General features: G+C 50.1%; 1 protein-coding gene across 2 annotated transcripts in view; it reads right to left on the bottom strand.

Annotated features, from left to right (window-relative positions):
• HNRNPUL1 (heterogeneous nuclear ribonucleoprotein U like 1) overlaps positions 1-7,454 on the bottom strand; it is a 94,844-nt gene extending 87,390 nt beyond the window's left edge. The window contains exons 1-2 of one of the 2 annotated variants that reach the window (XM_063937831.1): positions 7,218-7,454; positions 5,920-6,066 (exon numbers count right to left, since the gene is read on the bottom strand). In XM_063937831.1, coding sequence (XP_063793901.1) covers positions 5,920-6,066; positions 7,218-7,296 — 226 coding nt within the window. In that variant the 5' untranslated portion in view covers positions 7,297-7,454. The remainder of the gene's footprint in view (positions 1-5,919; positions 6,067-7,217) is intronic. The other variant, XM_063937830.1, reaches the window with a different exon arrangement.
• Between the last annotated feature and the right edge of the window lie 12,382 nt (positions 7,455-19,836).

The raw sequence follows: 19,836 nt of genomic DNA, 5'->3' as shown, positions 1-19,836 counted from the left end.
TGCCGAACCTGCGGCCCTCAAGGAGGTGGGCACTTTGCAGCCACCACAGAAGAGACAACCTGGCCCTGGGGGACAGAGTGATCAGACGATGTATCTGAAGATGCGACCCGGACCACTTGTCCAGCAGATCCCACTGAAAGATCCTTGCATGGAATCTGCCGAATGGAATGGCTTCGTATGACGCCACCATCTTTCCCAGGACTCGCGTGCAGTGATGCACCGGTACCTGTTTTGGTTTTAGGAGGTCTCTGACTAGAGTCACGAGCTCCTGAGCCTTCTCCTCCGGGAAAAACACCTTCATCTGGACTGTGTCCAGAATCATGCCCAGGAAAGGCAGACGCGTCGTAGGAATCAGCTGCGACTTTGGGATGTTCAGAATCCAACCGTGTCGACGCAACACTTCCTGAGAGTGTGCTACGCTGATCAGCAACTGCTCCCTGGACCTCACCTTAATGAGATCGTCCAAGTATGGGATAATTTTGACCCCTTGCTTCCGAAGGAGCACCATCATCTCTGCCATCACCTTGGTAAATACACTCGGTGCCGCGGACAGGCCAAACGGCAACGTCTGGAATTGGTAATGACAGTCCTGTACCACAAACCCGAGGTACTCCTGATGAGGCGGATAAATGGGGACATGCAAGTAAGCATCCTTGATGTCCAGAGATACCATAAAATACCCCTCTTCCAGGCTTGCAATGACCGCTCTGAGTGATTCCATTTTGAATTTGAATTTCTTCAGATAGATGTTCAGGGATTTTAAATTCAGAATGGGTCTGACCGAACCGTACGGTTTAGGTACCACAAACATAGTGGAATAGTAGCCCCTTCCCATTTGAAGGGGGGGGGGGAGGAACCTCTACCACCACCTGCTAGAGAAAAAGTTTGTGAATTGCCGCCAGCACTACCTCCCTTTCCCTGGGGGAAGCTGGTAAGGCCGATTTTAGGTAACGATGAGGGGGGGGGGGGGGGGGGGTCACTTCGAATTCCAGCTTGTATCCCTGAGATACAATTTGAATAGCCCAAGGATCTACCAGTGAGAGAACCCACTGGTTGCTGAAATTTCGGAGACGCGCCCCCACCGCTCCTGGCTCCGCCTGTGGAGCCCCAGCGTCATGCGGTGGATTAAGTGGAAGCCGGGGAGGACTTTTGTTCCTGGGAACTGGCTGCGTAGTGCAGCTTTTTTCCTCTACCCCTGCCTCTGGCAAGAAAGGATGCACCTCTGACTTTCTTGCTCTTTTGTGAGCGAAGGGACTGCATTTGATAATACGGTGCTTTCTTAGGCTGTGGAGGTACATAAGGCAAGAAATTTGACTTCCCAGCCGTAGCTGTGGAAACTAGGTCCGAGACCGTCCCCAAACAATTCCTCACCCTTATAAGGTAAAACCTCCATGTGCTTTTTTTTGAGTCGGCATCCCCTGTCCATTGCCGAGTCCATAAGAACCTTCTGGCAGAGATGGACATTGCATTTACTCTAGAGCCCAGCAGGCAAATATCCCTCTGGGCATCCCGCATATATAGGACCGTGTCCTTGATATGTGCCAGGGTCAGCAAAACAGAGTCTCTGTCCAGGGTATCTATCTCCTCAGACAGAGTATCCGTCCATGCCGCTACCGCACTACACATCCACGCCGAAGCAATGGCAGGCCTCAGCAGTGTACCAGAATGTGAGTAAATAGACTTTAGGATAGCTTCCTGCTTTCTATCTACAGGATCCTTAAGGGCAGCCGTATCCTGGACGGCAGGGCCACCCTTTTAGACAAGCACGTTAACGCCTTGTCTACCCTGGGCGAGGATTCCCAGCGTAACCTGTCCGTTGGCGGGAAAGGATACGCCATCAGCAATCTTTTGGAAATCACTTGCTTCGTATCCGGGGAATCCCACGCTTTTTCACATAATTCATTCAATTCATGTGACGGGGGAAGTGTCACTTCTTGCTTTTTCTCCCGATACATATAAATCCTTTTGTCAGGGACAGGATTTTCCTCAGAAACGTGTAATACATCCTTCATTGCCACAATCATGTAGCGGATAGCCTTAGTCATTTTAGGCTGCAATTTTGCCTCATCGTCGTCGACACTGGAATCAGAGTCCATGTCGACATCTGTGTCAACTAACTGGGATATTGGGCGCTTTTGAGACCCTGACGGCCTCTGCGCTGTGGGAGCAGGCATGGGTGGAGACCCCGACTGTCCCAAGCTGTATCCAATCTGTTATGCAAGGAGCTTACATTATCATTTAACACCTTCCACATATCCATCCAATCCCGTGTCGGCACCGTCGGGGGCGACACCACATCTGTTTGCACTTGCTCTGCCTCCACGTATCCTTCCTCATCAAACATGTCGACACAGACGTACCGAAACACCGCAAACACACAGGGAATGCTCAGACTGAGGACAGGACCCCACAAAGGCTTTTTGGGGAGACAGAGAGAGAGTATGCCAGCACACACCCCAGCGCTATATAACCCAGGAATTACACAGTACTGTAGTGTTTACCCGGTAGCTGCTGTTTTTATATTATATATGTATGCGCCTAAATTTATGTGCCCCCCCTCTCCTTTTTATCTAATGCACCTGTATACTGCAGGGGAGAGTCCTTCCAGCGGAGCTGTGAAGAGAAAATGGCGCTGGTGTGCTGAGGAAGAAGGCCCCGCCCCCTCAGTGGCGGGCTTCTGTCCCGCGTCTCATGTGTAAAAATGGCGGGGGCTCGCACCTATATACAGTGCCTGACTGTATATATGTGTATTTTGCCATCAGGTATCTTAATTGCTGCCCAGGGCGCTTCCCCCCCCCCCCCCCCGCACCATACAGTGACCGGAGTGTGCGGGTGTGCTGTGGGAGCAATGGCGCACAGCTGCAGTTCTGTGCGCTACCTTTAGTGAAGACAGGAGTCTTCTGCCGCCGATTTCAAAGTCTTCTTTGCTTCTGGCTCTGCGAGGGGGACGGCGACGCGGCTCCGGGAATGGACGATCAAGGTTAGGGTCCTGTGTTCGATCCCTCTGGAGCTAATGGTGTCCAGTAGCCCAAGAAGCGCAACCTAGCCACAGTTAGTAGGTTTGCTTCTCTCCCCTCAGTCCCACGTAGCAGAGAGTCTGTTGCCAGCAGAAGCTCTCTGAAAATAAAAAACCTAACAAAATACTTTCTTTACTAGTAAGCTCAGGAGAGCCCACTAGGAGCAACCAGCTCTGGCCAGGCACAGATTCTAACTGAGGTCTGGAGGAGGGGCATAGAGGGAGGAGCCAGTGCACACCAGATAATACCTAATCTTTCTTTCGAGTGCCCAGTCTCCTGCGGAGCCCGTCTATTCTCCATGGTCCTTACGGAGTCCCCAGCATCCACTAGGACGTTAGAGAAATACCCTCTGTACTTCCATGTCAAGGATCATCGCCAGAAAGGACAACCTCCTGGTTGGTTCCAAGTGTCAGATTTTGGAAGGTTCAGAATCCAACCGTGGACACTGAGAAGATCGGTCGTGAGAGCAATAGTTTCTCCCTGGACGATGCCTTTATCAGCAGATCGTCCAGATATGGAATGATGTTCACCCCGTCTGCGAAGGAGAACCATCATCTCTGCCATCACCTTGGTGAACACCCTCGGTGCTGTTGAGAGGCCGAATGGCAGGGCCTGGAACTGGAAATGACTGTCCAGCAAGGCAAAGCCAGATTGGAATGTGGAGGTACGCATTATTGATATCCAGGGATACCAGGAATTCAGGTGTAGTATGGTATGCCGGCGGTCGGGCTCCCGGCGTCCAGCATACCGGCGCCTGACCGCCAGCATACCGACAAGTGTGGCGAGCGCAAATGAGCACCTTGCGGGCTCGCTGCGCTCGCCACGCTAGTTTATTCTCCCTCCAGGGGGGTCGTGGACCCCCACGAGGGAGAATAAGTGTCGGCATGCTGGCTGTCGGGATCCCGACAGCCGGCATACTGAAGACCACCCCAGGAATTCCCCCTCTTCCAGACTTGATAGCACCGCTCTTAAAGACTCCATTTTGAACTTCTTCAGAATTAGGTTTAGTGACTTTAGGTTCAGAATGGGCCTGACCGAACCATCCGGTTTCGGTACCACGAAAAGGTTCGAATAGTAAGCCTTGTTGTGCATATGAGATGGTACGGGCACAATGACTTGTGACTCCACCAATTTCTGGACGGCGGCTTGTAGGACCGTCCTGTCTGCCAGCAGAGCTGGTAAACCCGATTTGAAAAATCGGTGAGGGGGGAGATTTTGAAACTCCAGCCTGTACCCCTGGGACAAAATATCTTGCACCCAGACGTAACTGAACTGCCCGAGTCTCGCTCCCACCGGTCCCACCTCCGGGACCAGCAGTCCACCGTCATGCGGAGGACTTTGGTGTATCTGAAATAGATTTATGTTCCTGGGAACCTGCCATAGCGGGTCTTTTGGACTTGGGCCTACCTCCCCGAAAGAAGGTGTTGGACGGCCTGGCCTTTCTAGGCTTCGTAGCCAGACACGGCTGTGATGTAGGTGAAGAAAACGGTTTCTTCGGAGCAGGAGCAGCTGAGGGAAGAAAGGGAGACTTACCCGCTGTTGCCAAGGAAATCCACGCATCTAGTGCTTCCCCAAGAAGAGCCTGACCTGTATACGGTAGGGACTTTTCCTGGATTCTGTGTTAGCACAGCTACGATTAACTCAGAATGATCCCCTATACTGTCAAATGCTGCATGTTCAGGCCGGCCGCAGCATGACGTCACTATGCCACTATGTATGCACTATGTCGGCGGCCCTGCCCGAGAGGGGTAACACTGCGATATCGCTCATAGGTGGTAATTCAGACCCGATCGCTGCTGTGCGTTTTCTGAATGGCGCATGCACCGCAATGCGCAGGCACATCGGTCCACAGCGCCGGGCAGTGACTGGATGGTGCGAACAAAGCGATTGCAAGGTGACTGACAGGAAGAGTCCGTTTGTGGGTGGCAACTGACCGTTTTAGAGGAGTGTCCGGAAAAACGCAGGAGGATCCAGGCGTTTGGAGGTAGGGTTTCTGACGTCAGCTCCGGCCCCGATCATCGCAGCGGGTAAGGAAGTCCTGGGCTGTGCGGAGACTGCACAAACTTTTGTTTGTGCAGCTCTGCACATGCGATCGCACACCTGCACAGCGAATTCCCCCTCCCCCTGTAGGCGGCGACTACCTGATCGTAGGGATGCGAAAAACGCACCCTAGCGATTAGGTCTGAATTACCCCCATAGAGCATATCACAAAGTGGGCCTAATTCTCAGTTGATCGCAGCAGGAACTTTGTTAGCAGTTGGGCAAAACCATGTGCACTGCAGGGGAGACAGATATAACGTGCAGAGAGAGATTTGGGTGGGGTGTGTTCAATCTGCAATCTAAATTGCAGTGTAAAAATAAAGCAGCCAGTATTTACCCTGCACAGAAACAAAATAACCCACCCAAATCTAACTCTCTCTGCACATGTTATATCTGCCTCCCTGCAGTGCACATGGTTTTGCCTAACTGCTAAAAAAATGTCCTGCTGCGATCAACTTGGAATTACCCCCAGTGTGTACTCACCATTATGTAGCACATGCGCAACTGCACAGCTGAGACAGAACCCGTCAGTGTAAAGTTTCCTCGCCACTATTAGAGGCAAAAAAGGAGGTACAAGGCAGCTACCCCGGCTAAGAAACAACTTCCTCCAAAAGCAGACACAAAATCACTGCAAATAGCAAAAATGATTAACAATAGGTTTCGGTGTATTTGTAACTTTTGTAATATGGCGGCCTCTCTATGTTACTCCTTTAAGAGTATGTGCTGACAGACAATGTTTTCCAAGGTTACATTCACTGCATAGACTTCTTCTCACATGATTAACCCCCGCTTACTTTTATGCACTTTCAGTGCTGACTGAAATTGCTGACTTAATACACTAATAAAGCTGAACAGCATTTACCCAGATTATCCATAGGAGGTCCTGGATCCATGGTTCTCCGGTCATAAAACGGTTCTCTTTCTTGTTTGATGGGATCTTGTCTGTGAGGTGGGGGGTAACCACCACCACCCGTGGAACCATAATGATCTGGTGCATGATGTCCAGAATCTGAAACAAGAAAATGCACACATTATATATGCAGCCCTCTGGACCTCATGCTCTTAGGTATCTAAACACAAAACATCTCTCAGGAGTGATAAATGTACTTACAGTACAATGCAAATACTTTTTACTGTCCGAGTATTTACTGGTCAGACTTTTTATATACGTTCTAACTTTTCAGATGTGTGGGCTCATCCTAAAAGAATTACAGAGCTAGCAGGTCTGCCCATGATGTGAATGTATCTGGACGACGGCTGTGCAATTGTTTCTTTGCAACAGGCCCTATCCTGCACACCTGGGAAATGCACCACTCTGTGCACACAAAATGACCCAACCCACGCACGTGTCCAAATGACTCCAACTGCAGAAAATTCCTGTCTCACAGCAAGTCCTTTATCCTGCAGAAATTGGCATCTAACGCAAACTGCCCCATCACATGCATCCATACATAATGGCCTAATTTCTGTATTCAATCCTTGTACCATGCATTCGCATACAGCACACCATTTGTTGTATCCGCAAAAAAATGACCCTATCCCATGCACCGATTGCCCCATCATTCGTCACAAATGGCCCCAATTACCCCATCCCATGCAAACTGCCATCTCCTATGTTTCACTGCCCCATTTCTTGCACCCCCACCAATTGCCCCATCCCATGCACAAACTGCTGTTTTATGCTTCACTGCAAGCTGCCCCATTTCTTGCAACCGCACCAATTGCCCCATCCCATGCACAAACTGCTGTGTCCTATGCTACATTGCAAGAGGCCCCATTTCTTGCACCTGCACCATATGCCCCATCTCATGCACAAACTGCCGTGTCCTAAGCTACATTGCAAGAGGCCCCATTTCTTGCACCTGCACCAACTGCCCCATCCCATGCACAAATTGCAGTCACTCATGTAAGTGCAGCCACACATGGGGTGCACATGCTGCTCCCCACCACACACTGACCCATGGTGGGGCACAGGTAAATGCATGTAGCAGAAATAGCAGCAATGCCCCTATGCTTGTTCCCCACCATTGTTCCTCCGGCACTGGAAAGGCTAGACCCATCACATTCCAGTATCACAGGCTTTGTACCTACCCCACGGGTCTGCTCATATGACCACCCCCCCACCCCCACTGCCGCTCCCAGCAGCTGCCCTGTCCTTACATCTGCTGTCCCCATCTCTGCGGAAATCCCTTGGTGGTCCCGATGGGTACCCGCCGCCGCGATGGTAGTGATCCCCCATTCTCTCTCCTCAGCTCGCTGCACGAAGCGCGGTAACACAGAGACAAGCAGACAAAATGGCGTCGCCGCGGCACCGGGCTCCCTCTCTGACCGACACTGCGCAGCGAGGCCCTCTGGTGACAAGACACGGCACGACTTAGCTTCCGACCAATAGAAATCGTCTATCGATGTCTCTGTCTTCCCTTATTGGCTACTGTGGTGTGGGCGGTGACGGAGATCGCGAACGGAACTGGCGAACTCTTATCTCCCTTGGCAACATCCGGCCTGAATTGGTTAATACAGGGCAACCATCTTACTACACCGTGGTGCTCCTCCGAGAGTCAGAGTGCCATTTGGTGACCGCACTCCTGGGATTAGGCGCCATCTTTCTGCTCTCAGTATTTTACATTCTCTTGGCTGTTCTTCCATGTTGATATTCATAAAGTAATATCAATAAAGGAAAAAGAATAGGACAAACAAACTGATATTGTGTACATTTGTGACATCAGTGTGTTTTGTCTTTGCAAAGGTGGTTTATATTAGAGTTCCATTCTTCTGCAAGTGGTTATTGATATCTAGCTCTGTAGTGGGGCCCTCCCGTAGGCGGAATTGAGTACAGCATGGCACTGCAGAATTTATGAGAACTGCAACTATTTATCACACCGTTTCAGGGTGCTAAAACTCATCTTCAGCAGAAGTTTATATACACACACACCCAGAATTTTGTGGGCCCCACAGCAACATTTTGGAGGGGCCCCTGTCCCAATGCTTCTAGAGAGACACTTCTCTGCAGCAATTGTTAATTTTATGCCCTATAATAGTTCCCTAGTTCATTTTCTGAACCATAGAAGAGCCTTATTTAATGTTATGGCCCATAGTAGTGACCTAGGGGGTCATCCCGAGTTGTTCGCTCTTTGAGGGGCGCCCTGAGCCAGCGCCTATACTTTACACTTGTGACTCAGGCTGTCAGGAACCTCGGTAACGCTGCCAACACCATACCTCAGGCCAGTATAAAGATGTAAAATGCGGGAAGCAGCGCCATGTTTTAGGGGGCGGAACTTCTCCTCAGAGCGGACCCAGCAGCGTTCAGCGCCATTTTCCTCCCTGCAGATCCAGCTACAGAGACGCTGACAGGGAGAGCTGTCCCTCCACACTACTCCAGCTATCCTGTGCAGTACCAAGAGGTTGTAGAAGGGGGGGAGGCTGTAAATTCCTGTGTAGTCTATTAAGGGTACGCAGTCAGCGCCAGGTATTTTATTATATCTACCTTATTGTCTGTGTGTGTACTGGCTCCAAGCTCTGTGTTTCTCTGAAAGTTCTTGGGGAAAAAATGTGTCTGAAATCTTCCTGTGTGAGTGTAGTGTATGTTTCTCACATAGCCATGTCCAGGGGACTCTGGGGCAGATTTATTAAGCCTGGTGTAGTGATAAAGTGGAAGGTGATAAATGACCAGCCAATCAGCTCCTAATTTCCATGTTACAGGCTAGGTTTGAAAAATGACAGTTAGGAGCTGACTGGCTGGTGCGTTATCATCTTCCACTGTATCACTTCACCGGGCTTAATAAATCTGCCCCTCTGTGTCTTATGCTGCAGAGGATATTTCTTCCCCAGAAGAATCCATTCCATGTACCCAGGAATGTAATGCATTTTCTCTGACGTCCTAGTGGATACTGGGATCTCCGTAAGGACCATGGGGAATAGACGGGCTCCGCAGGAGACTGGGCACTCTAAAAGAAAGATTAGGTACTATCTGGTGTGCACTGGCTCCTCCCTCTATGCCCCTCCTCCAGACCTCAGTTAGATTTCTGTGCCCGGCCGAGCTGGATGCACACTAGGGGCTCTCCTGAGCTCCTAGAAAGAAAGTATATTTTAGGTTTTTTATTTTACAGTGAGACCTGCTGGCAACAGGCTCACTGCAACGAGGGACTTAGGGGAGAAGAAGCGAACCTACCTGCTTGCAGCTAGCTTGGGCTTCTTAGGCTACTGGACATCATTAGCTCCAGAGGGATCGACCGCAGGACCCGTCCTTGATGTTCGTTCCCGGAGCCGCGCCGCCGTCCCCCTTACAGAGCCAGAAGCTAGAAGAGGTCCGGAAAAATCGGCGGCAGAAGACTTCAGTCTTCAACAAGGTAGCGCACAGCACTGCAGCTGTGCGCCATTGCTCCTCTTGTACACCTCACACTCCGGTCACTGATGGGTGCAGGGCGCTGGGGGGGGGCGCCCTGAGCAGCAATAATTAGACCTTGGCTGGCAAAATAATCACAATATATAGCCCCAGAGGCTATATATGTGATAAATACCCCTGCCAGATTCCATAAAAAAGCGGGAGAAAAGTCCGCCGAAAAAGGGGCGGAGCTATCTCCCTCAGCACACTGGCGCCATTTCTCCCTCACAGCTCCGCTGGAAGGAAGCTCCCTGGCTCTCCCCTGCAGTCTGCACTACAGAAGGGTAAAAAAGAGAGGGGGGGCACTAAATTTAGGCTCAGTATATAATTTATAGCAGCTATAAGGGGATATAATTCAGTTAGTCCCTGTATTATAAAGCGCTCTGGTGTGTGCTGGCATACTCTCTGTCTCCCCAAAGGGCTTTTTGTGGGGTCCTGTCCTCTGTCAGAGCATTCCCTGTGTGTGTGCGGTGTGTCGGTACGGCTGTGTCGACATGTTTGATGAGGAGGCTTATGTGGAGGCAGAGCAGATGCCTATAAATGTGATGTCACCCCCTGCGGGGCAGACACCTGAGTGGATGGACTTATGGAAGGAATTACGTGCAAGTGTCGACTCCTTACATAAAAAATTTGACGACATGCCAAATGCGGGACAGCCGGCTTCTCACCTCGTGCCTGCCCAGACGACTCAAAGGCCATCAGGGGCTCTAAAGCGCCCGCTACCTCAGATGGCAGACACAGATGTCGACACAGATACTGATACCAGTGTCGACGACGAAGAGTCTAATTTAATGTCCACTAGGGCCATTCGTTGCATGATTGAGGCAATGAAAGAGGTATTACACATTTCTGATATAAACCCAGGCACCTCAAAAAAGGGTATTATGTTTGGGGAGAAAAAACTACCAATAGTTTTTCCCCCATCTGAAGAATTAAATGAAGTGTGTGAAGAAGCGTGGGCTTCCCCCGATAAAAAATGGGTAATTTCTAAAAAGTTACTAATGGCGTTCCCTTTCTCGCCAGAGGATAGGTCACGTTGGGAAACACCCCCTAGGGTGGATAAAGCGCTCACACGCTTGTCAAAAAAGGTGGCACTACCGTCTCCGGATACGGCCGCCCTAAAGGAGCCTGCTGATAGAAAGCAGGAGGCGATCCTGAAGTCTGTATATACACACTCAGGCATTATACTGAGACCAGCGATTGCTTCAGCATGGATGTGCAGTGCTGCAGCTGCGTGGTCAGATTCCCTGTCGGAAAATATTGACACCCTAGACAGGGACACTATTCTGCTAACCGTAGAGCATATAAAAGACTTAGTCTTCTACATGAGAGATGCACAGAGGGAGATCTGCCGACTGGCATCTAAAATAAGTGCTCTGTCCATCTCTGCTAGGAGAGGCTTATGGACTCGGCAGTGGACAGGGGATGCAGATTCGAAAAGGCACATGGAAGTTTTGCCTTATAAGGGTGAGGAGTTATTCGGGGATGGTCTCTTAGACCTAGTTTCCACAGCAACAGCTGGGAAGTCAGCATTTTTGCCCCATGTCCCCTCACAGCCTAAGAAAGCGCCGTATTATCAGGTACACTCCTTTCGACCCCAGAAAAACAGGCGGGGAAAAGGCGGGTCCTTTCTGTCCAGAGGCAGAGGTAAGGGAAAAAAGCTGCAACAAACAGCAGGTTCCCAGGAACAAAAGTCCTCCCCCGCTTCTTCCAAGTCCGCCGCATGACGGTGGGGCTCCACAGGCGGAGCCAGGTACGGTGGGCCGCCTCAAAAATTTCAGCGATCAGTGGGCTCGCTCACAGGTGGATCCCTGGATCCTTCCAGTAGTATCTCAGGGGTACAAGCTGGAATTCGAGGCGCCTCCCCCCCGCCGTTTCCTCAAATCTGCCTTGCCGACAACTCCCTCGGGCAGGGAAGCTGTGCTAGAGGCAATTCACAAGCTGTATTCCCAGCATGTGATAGTCAAGGTGCCCCTACTTCAAGGGGTTACTATTCCACACTGTTTGTGGAACCGAAACCGGACGGTTCGGTGAGACCCATTTTAAATTTGAAATCCTTGAACACATACATAAAAAAATTCAAGTTCAAGATGGAATCGCTCAGGGCGGTTATTGCAAGCCTGGACGAGGGGGATTACATGGTATCCCTGGACATCAAGGATGCTTACCTGCATGTCCCCATTTACCATCCTCACCAAGAGTACCTCAGATTTGTGGTACAGGATTGCCATTACCAATTCCAGACACTGCCGTTTGGACTGTCCACGGCACCGAGGGTGTTTACCAAGGTAATGGCAGAAATGATGATACTCCTTCGAAAAAAGGGAGTTTTAATTATCCCGTACTTGGACGATCTCCTTATAAAGGCGAGGTCCAAGGAGCAGTTGTTGGTCGGAGTAGCACTATCTCGGGAGGTGCTACAACAGCACGGATGGATTCTAAACATTCCAAAGTTACAGCTGGTTCCTTCCACACGCCTACTGTTCCTGGGGATGGTTCTGGACACAGAACAGAAAAAAGTGTTTCTCCCGCAGGAGAAAGCCAAGGAGCAGTCATCTCTAGTCAGAGACCTCCTGAAACCAGAACAGGTATCGGTGCATCACTGCACACGAGTCCTCGGAAAAATGGTAGATTTATACGAAGCAATTCCATTCGGCAGGTTCCATGCAAGAACCTTTCAGTGGGACCTCTTGGACAAGTGGTCGGGATCGCATCTTCAGATGCATCGGCTGATAACCCTGTCTCCAAGGACCAGGGTGTCTCTGCTGTGGTGGCTGCAGAGTGCTCATCTTCTAGAGGGCCGCAGATTCGGCATACAGGACTGGGTCCTGGTGACCACGGATGCCAGCCTTCGAGGCTGGGGGGCAGTCACACAGGGAAGAAATTTCCAAGACCTTTGGTCAAGTCAGGAGTCGTCCCTACACATAAATATTCTGGAACTGAGGGCCATTTACAATGCCCTAAGTCAGGCAAGGCCCCTGCTTCAAAACCAGCCGGTGCTGATCCAATCAGACAACATCACGGCAGTCGCCCATGTAAACCGACAGGGCGGCACAAGAAGCAGGATGGCGATGGCAGAAGCCACAAGGATTCTCCGATGGGCGGAAAATCACGTCTTAGCACTGTCAGCAGTGTTCATTCCGGCAGTGGACAACTGGGAAGCAGACTTCCTCAGCAGACACGACCTACACCCGGGAGAGTGTGGACTTCATCCAGAAGTCTTCCAACTGTTGGTAAACCGTTGGGAAAGGCCACAGGTGGACATGATGGCGTCCCGCCTCAACAAAAAGCTAAAGAGATATTGCGCCAGGTCAAGGGACCCTCAGGCGATAGCTGTGGACGCTCTAGTGACACCGTGGGTGTACCAGTCGGTTTATGTGTTCCCTCCTCTGCCTCTCATACCAAAGGTACTGAGAATAATAAGAAGGCGAGGAGTAAGAACGATACTCGTGGTTCCGGATTGGCCAAGAAGAGCTTGGTACCCAGAAATTCAAGAAATGATATCAGAGGACCCATGGCCTCTACCGCTCAGACAGGATCTGCTACAGCAGGGACCCTGTCTGTTCCAAGACTTACCGCGGCTGCATTTGACGGCATGGCGGTTGAATTCCGGATCCTAAAGGAAAAGGGCATTCCGGAGGAAGTCATTCCTACGCTGATAAAAGCCAGGAAAGAAGTAACCGCAAACCATTATCACCGTATTTGGCGAAAATATGTTGCGTGGTGTGAGGCCAGGAAGGCCCCTACTGAGGAATTTCAGCTGGGTCGTTTTCTGCACTTCCTACAGTCGGGAGTGACTATGGGCCTAAAATTGGGTTCCATTAAGGTCCAGATTTCGGCTCTGTCGATTTTCTTCCAGAAAGAACTGGCTTCACTGCCTGAAGTTCAGACATTTGTAAAGGGAGTGCTACATGTTCAGCCCCCTTTTGTGCCTCCTGTGGCACCTTGGGATCTCAACGTGGTGTTGAGTTTCCTGAGATCACATTGGTTTGAGCCACTTAAAACTGTGGATCTGAAATATCTCACGTGGAAAGTGGTCATGTTATTGGCCTTGGCTTCGGCCAGGCGTGTGTCAGAATTGGCGGCTTTGTCATGTAAAAACCCTTATCTGATTTTCCATATGGATAGGGCAGAATTGAGGACTCGTCCCCAGTTTCTCCCTTAGGTGGTATCAGCTTTTCACTTGAACCAACCTATTGTAGTGCCTGCGGCTACTAGGGACTTGGAAGATTCCAAGTTACTGGACGTAGTCAGGGTCTTGAAAATTTATGTTTCCAGGATGGCTGGAGTCAGGAAAACTGACTCGCTTTTTATCCTGTATGCACCCAATAAACTAGGTGCTCCTGCTTCTAAGCAGACTATTGCTCGCTGGATTTGTAGCACAATTCAGCTGGCGCATTCTGCGGCTGGATTGCCGCATCCTAAATCAGTAAAAGCCCATTCCACAAGGAAAGTGGGCTCATCTTGGGCGGCTGCCCGAGGGGTCTCGGCTTTACAACTTTGCCGAGCTGCAACTTGGTCAGGGGCAAACACGTTTGCTAAATTCTACAAATTTGATACCCTGGCTGAGGAGGACCTTGAGTTCTCTCATTCGGTGCTGCAGAGTCATCCGCACTCTCCCGCCCGTTTGGGAGCTTTGGTATAATCCCCATGGTCCTTACGGAGTTCCCAGCATCCACTAGGACGTCAGAGAAAATAAGATTTTACTCACCGGTAAATCTATTTCTCGTAGTCCGTAGTGGATGCTGGGCGCCCATCCCAAGTGCGGATTGTCTGCAATACTTGTATATAGTTATTGCCTAACTAAAGGGTTATTGTTGAGCCATCTGTTGAGAGGCTCAGTTATATTTCATACTGTTAACTGGGTATAGTATCACGAGTTATACGGTGTGATTGGTGTGGCTGGTATGAGTCTTACCCGGGATTCAAAATCCTTCTTTATTGTGTCAGCTCTTCCGGGCACAGTATCCTAACTGAGGTCTGGAGGAGGGGCATAGAGGGAGGAGCCAGTGCACACCAGATAGTACCTAATCTTTCTTTTAGAGTGCCCAGTCTCCTGCGGAGCCCGTCTATTCCCCATGGTCCTTACGGAGTTCCCAGCATCCACTACGGACTACGAGAAATAGATTTACCGGTGAGTAAAATCTTATTTTCTCAGATTCCTATTAATGAGCCAGAATGGCTGACTTCTATTAAGGGAATGATCTCTCAGATCTCTACTAGGGTAGCTCATACAGAGACGGAAACTCAGGTTTTAAAGAATTCTATAGCTGTTTAGTCAGGGTCTGTTCCTATTCCTTCTCAATCCCCTAGCACAGTGGTTCCCAAACTGTGTGCCTAGGCACCCTGGGGTGCCTCGGGACACTTGCAGGGGTGCCTTGGATTGGTGGTCCAGGACCAATTCAACTTATTTATGATTAATGTAATAGGCAAAACCAGTGCTGATGGCTGTCAATCATAGAATATGTGGACAAACACAAGCATATCCTGTCCCTTACACATAACGGACCCTAAGGATGACAAACACAATTTACTGCATTTAATATTTCTTTCTAAATTTCTCAGAAAATTTGGCCTATGGGTGCCGTGAAAAAAACCCTGATACTCTAGGGTGCCATGATTCAAAAATGTTTCAGAACCACTGTCCTAGCATATTCCCAAAGAAACGTGCACTTGCTCAGATTATGCAAGATGACACGGATACCAACTCTGACACCACAGACGGTGATGGGGATGTGCTGAGGGGGGCGGAATCCCTGGCTAAGGGGGTGCAGCTCATGATTGAGGCCATTAGAGATGTGTTAAACATTACTGACACACCACCTGAGCAGGTTGAGGAGGCTTACTTCACAGACAATAAGAAAGCCTCGCTAACCTTCCCTGCGTCTAAAGAATTAAATGCTTTATTTGAAAAATCCTGGGAAACCCCGGAGAAAAACTTCCAGATCCCCAAGAGGGTTCTGGTTTGCTTTTCCCTTCCCTGAGGAGTGTCAGGTTCGGTTTGGTTTGTGTCCCCGGAGGGGGCGCTAGTGGGTCAGTGGAGGTAGGATGGAAGAAGTGAGGAGGCTGGATTGGATACCTGCGCATGTGCGCAATGTTATTTATTAAGTGAAAAGAGAAACAATATGGCAGCAGGAATACTTGCAATAACAAACAATAAATGCAATGGGTATGGTGCAGCGTGGAAGCTGAGAGTCTATGGCAATAACGGTATGGCTGTATAATCGATCAAGGGATCGATATGCTGGTATGGGAACCAGAGGTAGTTAGGCCGTGGAGCCAGCAGAGATGGTAACAATGGTAGCAAGCCTGGTAGCAAATGCAGGAGGCAGGTGTTAAGTTCACAGTGCTGTTGGAAATTACACTGGCAGCTTGCAAGCTGATGCACAGGTGGAGATGATGAGATGCACCTGGAGAGAGATTCTCTACTGCAGAGGGCTGGAGCACACTGTAGCTATGAAAGGTGTGGAGCCTGACAACAGATGCAGGGATTGCTGGTGCTTGTGGTTCCACGGTGGTATCGGAACAGGCTGGAAGGCAAACAGGAACACGGGAACTGGAGAGCGGATCCAGACCAGGCTGGAAGGCAAACAGGAACACAGGGGAACTGGAGAGCGGATCCAGACCAGGCTGGAAGGCAAACAGGAACAATGAAGACTGGAGACTGGAACACAGGAACTTGCACACTGAATGTGACTCGCAGGAGAGCTGGAGTGGTTGCTAGGAACAAAGGATTGAAGACTGGAACCTGGAACGGAACTGGAACTGCTGGGACCTGTAGTTCCACAGGTCCAATACACAGGGGTATCTCTGCAGACAGATGACTGCAAACAGGAGACGCCTGTTCACAGAATGTGACGTGTTGTCCAAGGCGATGAGACTGAGCCGGGAACTGGAGTTTAAACACCTTGGTCTGTGATGATTGGATGATCTCTGTGAGAACACACCCTGCTGGATTGGGTGTTCAGATCAGCTGTGAGTTAACTGGAGCTAGTGATTAATCGGGAGAATAACTCTGTAGACAGTTAATGCCATGCACTGCTGGTTGCTGGCTGAAACCAGTGGTTACCAAAAGATAGAACTGGTTAGGTAGAGAGCTGTGGGCTGCAGGAGACTGAAGGCTGGAATTGCTGGAACCTGTAGTTTCACAGGTCCAATTCACAGGGAATACTCTGAAAACAGAGGACTGAAGCCAGGAGACCCCTGTTCACTGGAAGTGATGCAATGGAGACTGCGGATTCCTTACAAGGAGGATAGAAAAAGATGGGAAAACCCACCCATAGTTGACGCCTCTGTCTCCAGACTGTCAAAAAAAGTGGTTTTACCTATCCCTGGATCTACCGCGTTAAAAGAACCGGCTGATCGTAAGATTGACACTACGCTCAAATCCATATACACTGCTTCAGGGGTGGCTTTAAAGCCTACTATTGCCTGTGCATGGATCTCAAAAGCTATAGTAAAGTGGTCAGGCACATTACTAGAAGACTTAGATACAATGGATAGAAGTGACATTGAACTGTTTTTACGTAACATACAGGATTCTGTGGGGTTCATGGTGGAATCCATGAAGGACCTGGGTACGCTGAATGCACGGATATCTTCCATGTATGTCTCAGCTCGCAGGGGACTCTGGCTACGCCAATGGTCGGCGGATGCGGAATCCATGAGAAGTGTGGAGAACCTACCCTACACAGGTCAGGCTCTATTTGGGGAAGGGTTGGATGTGTGGATTTCCACGGCAACCGCGGGTAAGTCCCCGTTTCTTCCCTCAGCTACGCCTTCAACAAAGAAACCCTTTTCTTCATCCGCATTGCAGTCCTTTCGGACCGCTAAGACAAAAAAGTCCAAGCCCCTACCACTTTCTTTCGAGGTGGGCGTGCAAAATCCCAAAAGCCTGCACCTGCAGGCTCCCAGGACAAGAAGCCTGCTTCTGGTTCCTCAAAATTCTCAGCATGACGGTGGACCGCACTGCCTAGAGGACGGTCCGGTGTGTGCGAGGCTCAGACGTTTCAGCCACGTCTGGTTGTCGTCCGGCCTGGACCCCTGGGTGAAGGATATTGTATCCCAGGGGTACAGACTGGAGTTTCAAGAACTCCCGCCTCACCAATTCTTCAAATCAGGCTTGCCAGTGTTACTGAGAGACAGGGCTGTCCTACAGGAAGCCATTCAAAAATTGGAAAGGTCAGCGGTCATCGTTACAGTTCCACCGCTTAAGCATAACAAGGGTTACTATTAGAACCTTTTCGTGGTACCGAAACCGGATGGTTCGGTCAGACCGATTTTGAACTTGAAATCATTAAACCCTTATCTGAGGGAGTTCAAGTTCAAATTAGAGTCTCTGAGAGCGGTGATCTCAGGTCTAGAGGAGGGGGAGTTTATGGTATCCCTGGACATTAAGGATGCGTACCTCCACATTTCGATTTGGCCGCCGCACAATTCTTATCTCAGGTTTGCACTGTTAGACAGTCACTATCAGTTCCAGGCAGTGCAATTTGGTCTCTCCACGTTCACCAAGATGATGGCAGAGATGATGGTTCTTCTCCGCAGACAGGGAGTGAACATAATCCCATATCTGGATGATCTGCTGATAAAGGCATCGACCAGGGAGACCTTGTTGCAGTCCATTGCTCTCAGTACTTGACTGCTCAGGGAACATAGTTGGATCCTGAACCTTCCAAAGTCACATTTGGAGCCGACAAGGAGATTGTCTTTCCTGGGGATGATCCTCAACGCGGAAGTGCAGAGGGTGTTTCTACAGGAGGAAAAAGTGTTGGTGATTCAAACAATGATCCGGGATGTCCTGAAGCCAGCCCGGGTATCGGTTCATCAGTGCATTCGCCTTCTGGGGAAGATGGTGGCCTCCTACGAGGCTCTACAGTACGGAAGATTTCATGCTCGATCTTTCCAACTGGAATCCTAGACAAGTGGTCGGGAGACAAGTGGTCGGGGTCTCATCTACATATGCACCTGAGGATACGTCTGTTGCAGAAAGCAAGGATTTCACTCCTCTGGTGGCTGCAAAGGCCTCACCTTCTGGAGGGCCGCAGGCTCGGGATTCAGGACTGGATCCTTCTAACCACAGACGCAAGTCTCAGGGGTTGGGGCGCAGTCACCCAAGGGGAAACCTTCCAAGGAAGGTGGTCAAGTCTGGAATCCCGTCTTCCAATAAACATTCTGGAACTAAGAGCCGTGTACAACAGTCTTCTCCAAGCGGCACATCTTCTGCGATATCGAGCCATTCAAGTACAGTCGGACAATGTAACAACGGTGGCTCACATCAATCGACAGGGCGGAATGAAGAGCAGGGCTGCAATGTCATAGGTAACAAGAATCATCCTCTGGGCAGAGAAACACGCGTTTGCAATTTTCATTCCGGGAGTGGACAACTGGGAAGCGGACTTCCTCAGCAGACACAATCTCCATCCAGGAGAGTGGGGCCTCCATCCAGAGGTGTTCATGGAAGTGACACATATTTGGGTGGTTCCTCAGATAGACATGATGGCCTCCCGCCTCAACCAGAAGCTTCAGAGGTATTGTTCCAGGTCGAGAGACCTGCAAGCAGTGGCGGTGGATGCTCTGGTGTCTCCGTTGGAGTTCCAGTCGGTGTACGTGTTTCCTCCACTTTCACTCATTCCAAAGCTCATAAGGAGAACAAGAGTTCAGGCAATCCTCATTGCTCCGGACTGGCCAAGAAGGGCTTGGTACACAGATCTTCTGGGTCTACTGCTGGGAGATCCGAGGCCTCTTCCTCTTCGGGAGGACCTGTTACAACAGGGGCCGTTCGCTTATCAAGACTTACCGCGGCTACGTTTGACGGCATGGAGGTTGAATGGCAGATATTAGCTCGGAAAGGCATTCCGAACAAGGTTATTCCTACCCTGATGCAGGCTAGGAAAGGAGTAACGTCTAAACATTACCATCGCATTTGGAAAAAGTATGTAACTTGGTGTGAATCCAAGAAGTTTCCTACGGTGGAGTTTCAACTGGGACGGTTTCTCCTCTTCCTGCAAGCAGGTGTGGATATGGGCTTGAGGTTGGGATCCGTAAAGGTCCAGATTTCTGCCTTATCCATTTTCTTCCAGAAACAGCTGGCTTCCCTCCCTGGGGTTCAGACTTTTTAGAAAGGGGTTCTGCACATCCGGCCTCCCTTTGTGCCACCTACGGCACCCTGGGATCTTAACGTGGTGTTACAGTTCCTCCAATCGGATTGGTTCAAGCCTCTACAGGAGGCTGAAGTCAAGTTTCTCACATGGAAGGCTGTCACTTTGTTGGCCTTAGCTTCTGCTCAACGTGTGTCGGAGTTGGGGGCTTTGTCTTGTAAAATCCCCTATTTGATCTTCCACGAAGATAGAGCTGAGCTCCGGACATGTCAGCAGTTCCTTCCAAAGGTTGTGTCGG

Source organism: Pseudophryne corroboree, chromosome 8, assembly GCF_028390025.1.
Source record: "Pseudophryne corroboree isolate aPseCor3 chromosome 8, aPseCor3.hap2, whole genome shotgun sequence".
Lineage (NCBI taxonomy): Eukaryota > Metazoa > Chordata > Amphibia > Anura > Myobatrachidae > Pseudophryne > Pseudophryne corroboree.
The sequence above is the reverse complement of the archived record's forward strand: the minus strand, read 5'-3'. Positions and strand labels throughout refer to the sequence as shown.